Source organism: Cherax quadricarinatus, chromosome 95, assembly GCF_038502225.1.
Source record: "Cherax quadricarinatus isolate ZL_2023a chromosome 95, ASM3850222v1, whole genome shotgun sequence".
Classification (NCBI taxonomy): domain Eukaryota; kingdom Metazoa; phylum Arthropoda; class Malacostraca; order Decapoda; family Parastacidae; genus Cherax; species Cherax quadricarinatus.
In genome coordinates, this window is record NC_091386.1 from 1,721,802 (window position 1) to 1,735,349 (window position 13,548).

Below are 13,548 nucleotides of genomic sequence, written 5' to 3' on the forward strand. Positions count from 1 at the left end.
TAGGGCCCAGTCCCTGGACCCATTATTTACCTCTGTAATCGTTTGACTACCACCCACAGGATGGGTATGGGTTGCATAATAAAGATATTAAACTTAAATAAATCTTTACTGTCTTCTTCATATTAATTTCTGGCCTATTTGCTCACTTCTCGTGTGTCCTCCTCTTTCTGTAGTAGTTCCATGCGCTTATCTTTCTCTTTTTTTTAACATCTCTACATCTGATGATTTACACACATGTGCAATAGTTAAGTATCTTTATTGTTCAAACGTTTCGCCTGTACAGTAGACCTCTTCAGTCAAATACAGAGGCAGCAGGTGTGGTAATGAAACGAAGATGATGTGATCAGTCCATCAGCCTTGAAAATAAGGTGTTCGAAGTGGTCAGTCCCTCAGCCTGGAGAAGAGTTCAGCATTCAGGGTACAACATAACATGTACGGCTGGAAACATTAGGACGTGTTTTCTTAAGACAACTCTTGTCCATGTTCACTTATTAGTAAAGTAGGTAGCTGGGTGCTAGTTACCTTACACCTGCTGTCACTGTTCACCTAGCAGTACAACAGGTACCTGGGTGTTAATCGACTGGTGTGGGTCACATCCTGGGGATAAAATTAACCTAATTTCCCCGAAATGCTAGAGGGACTAGTACAAAATCTGCACGCGGAAATCACTCCCTACGAAAGCAAAAGACTTGGCAGGAGATGCAACATTCCCCCAATGAAAAGCAGGGGCGCCACTAGTACACTGAGAGACAACACAGTGTCAGGGGTCTAAGATTGTTCAACTGCCTCCCAGCATACATAAGTGGGATTACCAATAGACTCCTGGTTGTCTTCAAGACACCTGGTTGATTTCAAGATCCCTGGCTGTCTTCAAGACCCCTGGCTGTCTTCAAGACCCCTGGTTGATTTCAAGATCCCTGGCTGTCTTCAAGACCTCCTGGCTGTCTTCAAAACACCCTGGCTGTCTTCAAGACCCCCTGTTTGTCTTCAAGACCCCCGGCTGTCTTCAAGACTCCCTGGCTGTCTTCAAGACCCCTGGCTGTCTTCAAGACCCCTGGCTGTCTTCAAGACCCCCTGGCTGTCTTCAAGACCCCTGACTGTCTTCAAGAACCCCTGGCTGTCTTCAAGACCCTTGACTGTCTTCAAGGCCTCTGGTTGATTTCAAGATCCCTCGTTGTCTTCAAGACCCCTGACTGACTGTCTTCAAGACCCCTGACTGTCTTCAAGACCCCCTGGCTGTCTTCAAGACCCCCTGGCTGTCTTCAAGACCCCCTGTCTGTTTTCAAGACCCCCTGGCTGCCTTCAAGACCCCTGGCTGTCTTCAAGACCCCTGGTTGTCTTCAAGACCCCCTGGCTGTCTTCAAGACCCCCTGGCTGTCTTCAAGACCCCCGTGGTTGTCTTCAAGACCTCCTGGGTGTCTTCAAGACCCCTTGGCTGTCTTCAAGACCCCTGGGTGTCTTCAAGACCCCCTGGGTGTCTTCAAGACCCCATGGCTGTCTTCAAGACCCCCTGGCTGTCTTCAAGACCCCCTGGGTGTCTTCAAGACCCCTGGCTGTCTTCAAGACCCCATGGCTGTCTTCAAGGCCCCTGGCTGCCTTCAAGACCCCTGGGTGTCTTCAAGACCCCTGGGTGTCTTCAAGACCCACTGGGTATCTTCAAGACCCCATGGCTGTCTTCAAGACCCCCCTGGCTGTCTTCAAGACCCCCGTGGTTGTCTTCAAGACCTCCTGGGTGTCTTCAAGACCCCTTGGCTGTCTTCAAGACCCCTGGGTGTCTTCAAGACCCCCTGGGTGTCTTCAAGACCCCATGGCTGTCTTCAAGACCCACTGGCTGTCTTCAAGACCCCCTGGGTGTCTTCAAGACCCCTGGCTGTCTTCAAGACCCCATGGCTGTCTTCAAGGCCCCTGGCTGCCTTCAAGACCCCTGGGTGTCTTCAAGACCCCTGGGTGTCTTCAAGACCCACTGGGTGTCTTCAAGACCCCATGGCTGTCTTCAAGACCCCCCTGGCTGTCTTCAAGACCCCCTGGGTATCTTCAAGACCCCCTGGCTGTCTTCAAGACCCCATGGCTGTCTTCAAGGCCCCTGGCTGTCTTCAAGACCCCATGGCTGTCTTCAAGGCCCCTGGATGTCTTCAAGACCCCTGGTTGATTTCAAGACCCCTGACTGTCTTCAAGAGGGAGCTGTAGAGGCATCTAAAATCAGTACCTGACCAGCCGGGCTGTGGTTCCTACGTCGGCTGACGGGGGGCCAGCAGTAATAACCTGGTCAAGGACCGGGTTGCGGGGGCGTTGACCCCTGAAAACCCCACTCCAGGTATACTCCAGGTAGGTAAATAGCTTGCTGACTTAGACTGTTGCTAGGTAAAAGAACACTAGTGGAAACTAATGCGACATTTTAGTGTGGCAATGTTTCGCTCTCCAGGAGCTTTGTTTAGCCGTTACCGGTAAAGGCTAACACATTTCCTGGAGAGCGAAACGTTGTCACAATTAAATGTTGCATTAATTTCACTTGTGCCATTTCACTTAACATATTGTCGGCAATTGTACCATCACTGTTACAGTACGAGAATGTTGAATCCTAGCTCCTGAACCCGTCATATAATTCCCTAATAGTTCGACTTACACACATTCCAGGTAAATGAGTTGTATAATAAACCCGCTAAGCTAAATTCTGGCCTAAAAATATAGTCCTTCCGTACAAATCAAAATCAGTGAAAAAAAAAAAATATATAATTTATGTACCACTTGAATGTATATAGTTTATATAGAGAGAATAAATTTTGCATTGGTAGTCAAGGGATTTATTAGTGCTAACAATGGTGATTAAAGCTGCAGTTGATAGGAGTTATGTGGAGTAGAGGAAAGTCACATAAAATATGGGTAAATCTGGAATAGAATCCCCTGAAAAGTACGGTACAGAAAGCGGGTAGACTCACTTCAGGTATCGGTCAGCTGTGAGTGTTAAGCAAATAGCTAGTCTCTGAGCTTACCCAGCATGCTCAGCACGCCTGGTCCAAGCTCAGGTCGTGCCGCACTCCTTCTCTCTATTTAATTGACTAAAATGTCGACTACTCCTCATAACAGAAAGAAAGTTTGCTACTACTATGACAGTAAGTATATTTGGAATGCCATTACGTCTCCATATTGCCACAAAACTGAGTTAATTACGTGTTAAGTGTGTGAGAGTGGACGAGCGCGGGTATCTTGACCAAACAATCAGTAATTACTCCTCTTATATTAAATTAATTTAGGTAATAATGACTGGATTTAATGATGGTTTTTGATCATTGTGGCGCCGGTTGGCTGGACTGTCACTCTTACTTCACTGTTTAATAAGTTGTTGAATGTTATTGACGAGTATTGTAAAGTTTGTATGGTGGGATGGATAGTTAGTTTGTACCGTAGTTGTTACGTGTTTGAATTATCTCCTCTCTCTCTTCTCTCTTTATCTCCTCTCTCTCTCTTCTCTCTCTTCTCTTCTCTCTCTTTATCTCCTCTCTCTTCTCTCTCTTCTCTCCTCTCTCTTCTCTCCTCTCTCTTCTCTCCTCTCTCTTCTCTCTCTCTTTTCTCTCTTCTCTCCTCTCTCTTCTCTCTCTCCTCCTCTCTCTCTCCTCTTCTCTCTCTTCTCTCCTCTCTCTTCTCTCTCTCCTCCTCTCTCCTCTTCTCTCTCTCCTCTCCTCTCTCTTCTCTCTCTCCTCTTCTCTCTCTCCTCTTCTCTCTCTCCTCTTCTCTCTCTCCTCTTCTCTCTCTCCTCTTCTCTCTCTCCTCTTCTCTCTCTCCTCTTCTCTCTCGCCTCTTCTCTTCTCTCTCTTCTCTTCTCTCTTCTCTTCTCTCTTCTCTTCTCTTCTCTCTTCTCTTCTCTCTCTTCTTTCTCACTCTTCTCTCCTCTCTCTCCTCTCCTCTCTCTCCTCTCTCCTCCTCTCTCTCCTCTCACTCCTCTCTCATCTCCTCCTCCTCTCTCTCTCTTCTCCTCTTCTCTCCCTTCTCCTCTCTTCTCTTCTCTCCCTTCTCCTCTCTTCTCTTCTCTCTCTTCTCTTCTCTCCCTTCTCTTCTCTTCTCTCTCTTCTCTTCTCTCCCTTCTCTCTTCCCTCCCTTCTCCTCTCTTCTCTTCCCTCCCTTCTCCTCTCTTCTCTTCCCTCCCTTCTCTCTTCTCTTCCCTCCCTTCTCTCTGTGCTCTGGTCTCTGTGCTCTGGGCTCAGTGCTCAGTGCTATGGGCTCAGTGCTCAGTGCTCTGGTCTCAGTGCTCTGGGCTCAGTGCTCAGTGCTCTGGTCTCAGTGCCCTGGGCTCAGTGCTCTGGGCTCAGTGCTCAGTGCTATGGGCTCAGTGCTCTGGTCTCAGTGCTCTGGGCTCAGTGCTCTGGGCTCAGTGCTCAGTGCTATGGGCTCAGTGCTCAATGCTCTGGTCTCAGTGCTCTGGGCTCAGTGCTCAGTGCTATGGGCTCAGTGCTCTGGTCTCAGTGCTCTGGGCTCAGTGCTCTGGGCTCAGTGCTCTGGGCTCAGTGCTCAGTGCTATGGGCTCAGTGCTCAGTGCTATGGGCTCAGTGCTCAATGCTCTGGTCTCAGTGCTCTGGGCTCAGTGCTCTGGGCTCAGTGCTCTGGTCTCAGTGCTCTGGTCTCAGTGCTCTGGTCTCAGTGCTCTGGTCTCAGTGCTATGGGCTCAGTGCTCTGGTCTCAGTGCTCTGGTCTCAGTGCTCTGGTCTCAGTGCTCTGGGCTCTGCTCTGGTCTCAGTGCTCAGTGCTATGGGCTCAGTGCTCAGTGCTCTGGTCTCAGTGCTCTGGGCTCAGTGCTCTGGTCTCAGTGCTCTGGGCTCAGTGCTCTGGTCTCAGTGCTATGGGCTCAGTGCTCTGGTCTCAGTGATCTGGGCTCAGTGATCTGGGCTCAGTGCTCAGTGCTCTGGTCTCAGTGCTCTGGGCTCAGTGCTCTGGTCTCAGTGCTATGGGCTCAGTGCTCTGGTCTCAGTGCTCTGGGCTCAATGCTCTGGTCTCAGTGCTCAGTGCTATGGGCTCAGTGCTCAGTGCTCTGGTCTCAGTGCTCTGGGCTCAATGCTCTGGTCTCAGTGCTCTGGGCTCAGTGCTATGGGCTCAGTACTCTGGGCTCAATGCTCTGGTCTCAGTGCTCAGTGCTCAATGCTCTGGTCTCAGTGCTCTGCGCTCAGTGCTATGGGCTCAGTGCTCAGTGCTATGGGCTCAGTGCTCTGGTCTCAGTGCTCTGGTCTCAGTGCTGCCCTCCAGTGATCTCTTGTCACTGCTGCCTCTTGAATGATCTCACTGCTGCCTCTTGAATGATCTCACTGCTGCCTCGTCAATGATCTCACTGCTGCCTCTTCAGTGGTTTCTGCTGCCTCTTCAGTGATCTCACTGCTGCCTCTTCAGTGATCTCACTGCTGCCTCTCCAGTGATCTCACTGCTGGCTCTCCAGTGATCTCACTGCTGCCTCTTGAATGATCTCACTGCTGCCTCTTGAATGATCTCACTGCTGCCTCTTGAATGATCTCACTGCTGCCTCTTGAATGATCTCACTGCTGCCTCTTGAATGATCTCACTGCTGCCTCTTGAATGATCTCACTGCTGCCTCTTCAGTGATCTCACTGCTGCCTCTTCAGTGATCTCACTGCTGCCTCTTCAATGATCTCACTGCTGCCTCTTCAGTGATCTCACTGCTGCCTCTTCAGTGATCTCACTGCTGCCTCTTCAGTGATCTCACTGCTGCCTCTTGAATGATCTCACTGCTGCCTCTTGAATGATCTCACTGCTGCCTCTTCAGTGATCTCACTGCTGCCTCTTCAGTGATCTCACTGCTGCCTCTTCAGTGATCTCACTGCTGCCTCTTCAATGATCTCACTGCTGCCTCTCCAGTGATCTCACTGCTGCCTCTCCAGTGATCTCACTGCTGCCTCTTGAATGATCTCACTGCTGCCTCTTGAATGATCTCACTGCTGCCTCTTCAGTGATCTCACTGCTGCCTCTTCAATGATCTCACTGCTGCCTCTTCAATGATCTCACTGCTGCCTCTTCAGTGATCTCACTGCTGCCTCTTCAGTGATCTCACTGCTGCCTCTTCAGTGATCTCACTGCTGCCTCTTCAGTGATCTCACTGCTGCCTCTTCAGTGATCTCACTGCTGCCTCTTCAGTGATCTCACTGCTGCCTCTTCAATGATCTCACTGCTGCCTCTTCAGTGATCTCACTGCTGCCTCTTCAGTGATCTCACTGCTGCTTCTTCAATGATCTCACTGCTGCCTCTTCAGTGATCTCACTGCTGCTTCTTCAGTGATCTCACTGCTGCCTCTTGAATGATCTCACTGCTGCCTCATCAATGATCTCACTGCTGCCTCTTCAATGATCTCACTGCTGCCTCTTCAGTGATCTCACTGCTGCTTCTTCAGTGATCTCACTGCTGCCTCTTGAATGATCTCACTGCTGCCTCATCAATGATCTCACTGCTGCCTCTTCAATGATCTCACTGCTGCCTCTTCAGTGATCTCACTGCTGCTTCTTCAGTGATCTCACTGCTGCCTCTTGAATGATCTCACTGCTGCCTCATCAATGATCTCACTGCTGCCTCATCAATGATCTCACTGCTGCCTCATCAATGGTCTCACTGCTGCCTCATCAATGATCTCACTGCTGCCTCATCAATGGTCTCACTGCTGCCTCATCAATGATCTCACTGCTGCCTCTTCAGTGATCTGTTCATTATTCTCTCTTCACTGCTTTTTTTCTGTCACTGCTGTACATTTTCACTGCTCTCTAAATTGCTTCATTTTCACCTACCAATAATAAGTACCTGTATGTTAGTCACCTTACACCTGCTGTCACTGTTCACCTAGCAGTCAGTAGGTACCTGAGTGTCAGGCTCTTGTGGGTGGCATCCTGGGGGAGGACCTCAGTGGAAATAAGCCGCCACGTTGCCTGGCTTTCTTGGGTTGTTCTGGGTTACTAATAAGCCGCCACGTTGCCTGGCTTTCTTGGGTTGTTCTGGGTTACTAATAAGCCGCCACGTTGCCTGGCTTTCTTGGGTTGTTCTGGGTTACTAATAAGCCGCCACGTTGCCTGGCTTTCTTGGGTTGTTCTGGGTTACTAATAAGCCACCACGTTGCCTGGCTTTCTTGGGTTGTTCTGGGTTACTAATAAGCCGCCACGTTGCCTGGCTTTCTTGGGTTGTTCTGGGTTACTAATAAGCCGCCACGTTGCCTGGCTTTCTTGGGTTGTTCTGGGTTACTAATAAGCCGCCACGTTGCCTGGCTTTCTTGGGTTGTTCTGGGTTACTAATAAGCCGCCACGTTGCCTGGCTTTCTTGGGTTGTTCTGGGTTACTAATAAGCTGCCACGTTGCCTGGCTTTCTTGGGTTGTTCTGGGTTACTAATAAGCCGCCACGTTGCCTGGCTTTCTTGGGTTGTTCTGGGTTACTAATAAGCCACCACGTTGCCTGGCTTTCTTGGGTTGTTCTGGGTTACTAATAAGCCGCCACGTTGCCTGGCTTTCTTGGGTTGTTCTGGGTTACTAATAAGCCGCCATGTTGCCTGGCTTTCTTGGGTTGTTCTGGGTTACTAATAAGCCGCCACGTTGCCTGGCTTTCTTGGGTTGTTCTGGGTTACTAATAAGCTGCCACGTTGCCTGGCTTTCTTGGGTTGTTCTGGGTTACTAATCCTCCAGTGTTAATAATGCCAATAAAATCCTTATAAATTTACATTGATCAAGTTACTACAGTGGACCCCCGGTTAACGATATTTTTTCACTCCAGTAGTATGTTCAGGTGCCAGTACTGACCGAATTTGTTCCCATAAGGAATATTGTGAAGTAGATTAGTCCATTTCAGACCCCCAAACATACACGAACAAACGCACTTACATAAATACACTTACATAATTGGTCGCATTCGGAGGTAATCGTTATGCGGGGGTCCACTGTATTGGTTAATATACAGAGTATATATGTTGTAGAGAAAATATTAATGTAATGATAACTTAACCTAGGCTTTTGAGGAAAGTTTAAAGTTCAGGTTGATATAAATATAATTATCATTGTGTAAATTACATTCCAGAATAACACCCCCAGAAAAGTCAGTTAAATATGATACTATACTGATGATAATCTTTATTTCTACAAGTACATGTTTAAGGTATACAGACCATAGCTGACATCAATGACATACTACTATAGAAAGCTCCCCCCCCTCCCTTTTTTTTTATTAACGTCGACTGATTCCCACCAAGGCAGGGTGGCCCGAAAAAGAAAAACTTTCATCATTCTCTCCATCACTGTCTTGCCAGAGGTGTACTTACTCTACAGTTATAAAACTGCAACATTAACACCCGTCCTTCAGAGTGCAGACACTGTACTTCCCATCTCCAGGACTCAAGTCCAGTCTGCTGGTTTCCCTGAATCTCTTCATAAATGTTACTTTGCTCACACTCCAACAGCACGTCAAGTATTGTAGATGAATGGTTCAGAGAACCGACATGTTGATAAATTAGACACATGTGCAACTCTTGGGTATCTTTATTGAGGAAACGTTTCGCCACACAGTGGCTTCATCAGTCCATACAAAGGAGAATCTTGAAGAATAGGAGGAGAATGAGGTAATCAGTCCCTCAACCTTGAGTCGATGTGGTCAGTCCATCAATCTTGAATATTCAAGATTGATGGACTGACCACATCGACTCAAGGTTGAGGGACTGATTACCTCATTCTCCTCCTATTCTTCAAGATTCTCCTTTGTATGGACCGATGAAGCCACTGTGTGGCGAAACGTTTCCTCAATAAAGATACCCAAGAGTTGCACATGTGTCTAATTTATCAACGTCAAGTATTGAAAACCATTTGTCTCCATTCACTCCTATCAAATATGCTCATGCACGCTTGCTGGAAGTCCAAGCCCCTCGCACACAAAACCCTCTTGTTATGCAGAGCATTTTGGGCAAATTAGGTCAATTTTGTTCCCAGGATGCGACCCGCACTAGTTGGCTAACACTCGGGTACCGACTTATTGCTAGGTAAACATGGACAGCGTCCTATTGTTTTCACCCATACTGGGGATCAAACCCTGGGCCTGAGTGTGTGAGCTGAGTGTGCTAGCAATGTGTTAAGATAAGGCCTAAGGCCTACCCTACTAATAAATTATGTGGGAGATGACCAGTGTCTTCAAAAAAGAATATTGTTGCATTCTTGGGGAGCACTAAACCCATAGGGGTCATGCATTGCTTAGGAGGCATTCAGGTTTAATTGAAGGATGGGAAGCATGGTCCAGTTCCTTGGATCAAGAACCCCTTAGCATCCTGGGTGTGGTGAGACTCGCTGGCAAGTTTTATAACACCTGCTGCCTCTCTTCACCCACCAGCCCCTCAAGTAAGGTTCCTTGATGCTGGTGAGGGGCTCTTGATCTAGGGAATTTGATCTCTGCTCCAGTTCCTCAAATTAAACCTGAATACCTTCCTCATCCCCTCCCCCAGGCGCTGTATAATCCTCCAGGTTTAGTGCTTCCCCTTGATTATAACAATAATCTTCACCCACCAGTACATAGGTATGTACTTGGGAGTTAGTTAACTGTTGTGGGTCGCATCCTGGGAAAGATCTCCGGACCACAATGGAAATAAGTCACTGACTTCTTGGGTTATCCTGGAGGGTAATTTACACTATATATGATTATTGTATTTGTGTATTATGTATCATGCTTATGGAGTGAATTATCCAAGCCTTTTTATGTACTGCAATTTTCGATGGACTTTTTAAGTACCATTTACGCACAGTCACTGTAGTGTTGCTATATGTGAGGATTTACTGAAAAGGTATTTGAGCTGTATAGTCCTTGTGGCTTAGCGCTTCTCTTTTGATTATAATAATAATAATGAAAAGGTATTTGAGGATCTGGTCCCTAACTTTTACACAGCTTAACTGTAGTGGAAGATATGGTTGATAGTGTGGAATAAATTTAGAAAAGAATAGGGCCCCATGGATGCTGTGCCATCATCCACAATTGGGAATCAATATAGTAGTATCAGCCAATATCAGAAATAGTGTCGTAAGTTTTCACGAAGGAGTCAGACAGCCTCCTGCTACAAGTGCTGGATCAACAGGGTTAATGATAGCTGTGTGGAGCTGTGGGCCACTAGCACCAACAGCCTGGTTAACCAGGCAGTCAGCAGGGAAATACCTGGCCTCAGGCTTGACTATGGGGACAGAACTCAAAACAGTTCACCATCCAGGAGATACTGTGCTACCCTCGTGTGAGTGAAATGGAAGGTTGTTAAAATTTTTTGCATTCTGGCAGGATTGATGGTGGCTCTTTATCTGATTAATAATAAATTTATTTCTGTTCTGCAGTATACAGGCAATGTAGTTTACATTTAATAAAATATTGTTAGGCATAAAAAAAAAAAAGCCACTAGCATGTGGTGCATTTTGGGCCGACTGTACAAGATGGCGGGTAGCTCTCGTAAACTAATACTTAAAGTTTGTGTACACTGCATGTTTCTCAATACAGTACCTTTCATTTTGGTTATACGTATAAAGGCAGGCCCCATTTTACAGTGTATCAGTTTTGGTGATTTTTGCTTTACAGCAGTAGCCTGGAAACTAACCTACTGTATAAGTGGGGTGCTCCTGTATTAATATCCTTTCTAATTCATGGGGAGTGGTTTAAGAATGGGTCACTGGGACCATCACCCCTGGAACCATCAATAGGTACATATGTGTGTTTTAATCTTTTCTAATTCCCTTTCACTGCCTCTTCTCTAATCTCTGCCTCTCATATTCTCCCTATCTTGTATTTTTACCCTTTCCCTTTCGTCTCCTCCCTTTAATTTTCTTCCTTTCATCTCTTCCTCTCCTCTCCCCTTTTTATTTTCTTCCTTTCATCTCTTCCTCTCCTCTCCCCTTTTTATTTTCCTTTCTTATTCCTCTGGACTCATCTACAGCTATCCCCCTTTCATCTTTTTTAATTTCTCTCTTCCACTTTTGTCCCCTCTTCTCTTTGTCACCTCTTCCCTCCCTGCTTTGTCACCTCTTCACTCCTTCCTATGTCACCTCTTCCCTCCTTCCTATGTCACCTCTTCCCTCCTTCCTATGTCACCTCTTCCCTCCTTCCTATGTCACCTCTTCCCTCCTTCCTTTGTCACCTCTTCCCTCCTTGCTTTGTCACCTCTTTCCTACCTCCTTTGTCACTTCTTCCCTCCCTCCTTTGTCACCTCTTCCCTCTCAGTAGTAGAGGAGACATCACAGGTAAATATCCCTCTCTCGCCTATGTTTCCTATCTTCTGTTCCCAATCTTTCCCATCTTCCACTGTTCCCTGTCATTCCCATTGCCCTCTGTTCCCTGTCGTTCCCATTGCCCTCTGTTCCCTGTCGTTCCCATTGCCCTCTGTTCCCTGTCGTTCCCATTGCCCTCTGTTCCCTGTCGTTCCCATTGCCCTCTGTTCCCTGTCGTTCCCATTGCCCTCTGTTCCCTGTCGTTCCCATTGCCCTCTGTTCCCTGTCGTTCCCATTGCCCTCTGTTCCCTGTCGTTCCCATTGCCCTCTGTTCCCTGTCGTTCCCATTGCCCTCTGTTCCCTGTCGTTCCCATTGCCCTCTGTTCCCTGTCGTTCCCATTGCCCTCTGTTCCCTGTCGTTCCCGTCTGCGTATTCCATATCTTCCAACTCCCCCTCTTCCACTTTCCTCTCCCTCCCATTTTTTCTTCCTTCATCTCTCCCTCCAGTTCTCTCTTCATCTTCCCTATCAGCTCCCTCTTGTTGCTATCCTTTTCTCTATACACACACAACAAAGTAATCACAATTACATGATCTTTTATTGTCACATCAGTCATTTCCCATTGAGGCCGGGCGACTCAAAATAGACGAAGAAACACTTTCGCCATCACTCGCTCCATCACTGTCTTGCCAGAGGTGTGCCAACACTACAGTTCAAAAACTGCAATATATATCCTTCTAATCACATAAATTTTGTAATAAATTCTACTTCTCATTTATGCATGCACTTACTAAATTTTCCAGGTGACATTGGCAACTACTACTACGGTCAAGGTCATCCTATGAAGCCACATAGAATTCGTATGACACACAATCTACTTCTAAACTATGGATTATACAGAAAAATGGAGATTTATGTGAGTTTAATTATTATTATGATTATTATTATTATTACCATCACAGAGTACCATTATTATTTTCGTTTTTATTGGTACTCTTTATTTTTCCTAAATTGGTTCTCCCACCAGATAGGGTGATTATAGAAAAGGAAATATTCTCTTGTCATTCGTTCAGTAGCTGTCTTGCCAGAAATTTACAGACATCATGGGTCAAATTATCCTCTTACTTTTATAATCTCTCCTATCCTTCATTGTGTAGGCCCTGTACTTCCGACTTCCAGGACTCCGATCTTGCTAACTCGCCTATCCTTAAGTATTTAGGCCAAATATGCAGGGGCCCTCCTGTACACCTATATTTGTACAATTTCAGAATACATACTTTGCAAGAGACATGTGGAACATTTACACGGGGATTGAGAGAGTTAAGAACATAAGAAAGGAGGAACACTGTGGAAGGCCTGTTGGCCCATACTAGGTAGGTCCTTCACAATCCATCTCACTAACAGAATATTTGCCTAACCCATCGACATTTCTTTTAAATTGGTTGAGTATTATACACCTCATAGAGTTTTGCAAGTACCTGTTTATAGCTACAGCAGCAAAGCTGTGTTGTTAATATTTATTAAGGATTTTTATGATGGTGATTTTTTGGGGGACTAGAATATAGTTTTTATGATGACGTGCTGTTGGAGCATGAGCAAAGTAACACTTATGAAGGGACTTAGGGAAACTGGTTAGTCAGACTTGAGTCCTGGAGGTGGGAAATACAGTGCCTGCACTCTGGAGGAAGGGTGGAGATATGTTGCAGTTTGTAAACTATAGTAGTGACACACCTCTGGCAAGACAGTGATGGAGTGAGTGATAATGAAAGTGTTTTTTTCTTTTTTCGGGTCACCCTACTTCAGTGGGAAACAGCCAATGTGTTAAAAGAGAAATATGCTTTATATCATAGTGTGTAAGTAGTGTTGGTAACCAATTATTGCTCGTCTTCAGAGACCACATAAAGCTACACAAGATGAGATGACAAAGTTCCATAGTGATGACTACATCAGATTTATCCGCTCCATCCGACCAGATAACATGAACGAGTACAACAAGCAGATGCAGAAGTGTGAGTAGCAGTCATAAGTCTCAAACTTAGAGATAGATTGGCCAGCTTTTGTGGAACTCTGGGTTTTACCTTGGATATGCCTTTGATGAGTTCCTAGATTCTTTTCTAATCCTGGAGCCTGGCCAGGCTCGTCTGGTGCTGGCCCGGTCAGCTGGGCTCGTCTGGTGCTGGCCCGGTCAGCCGGGCTCGTCTGGTGCTGGCCCGGTCAGCCGGGCTCGTCTGGTGCTGGCCCGGTCAGCCGGGCTCGTCTGGTGCTGGCCCGGTCAGCCGGGCTCGTCTGGTGCTGGCCCGGTCAGCCGGGCTTGTCTGGTGCTGATGTTCGGCTGGCCCACATGTACATCACAGCCTGGCACC

The 13,548-nt window shown here is 46.8% G+C and overlaps 1 protein-coding gene across 1 annotated transcript; it reads left to right on the plus strand.

Annotated features, from left to right (window-relative positions):
* The first annotated feature begins 2,954 nt into the window (after positions 1-2,954).
* Positions 2,955-13,225, plus strand: LOC138855464 (histone deacetylase HDAC1-like). The gene is made up of 3 exons (XM_070104940.1): positions 2,955-3,110; positions 11,989-12,101; positions 13,077-13,225. The coding sequence occupies exons 1-3, from the start codon at positions 3,062-3,064 to the stop codon at positions 13,200-13,202; spliced, it is 288 nt and encodes a 95-aa protein (XP_069961041.1). The 5' UTR covers positions 2,955-3,061; the 3' UTR covers positions 13,203-13,225.
* The last annotated feature ends 323 nt before the right edge of the window (positions 13,226-13,548 follow it).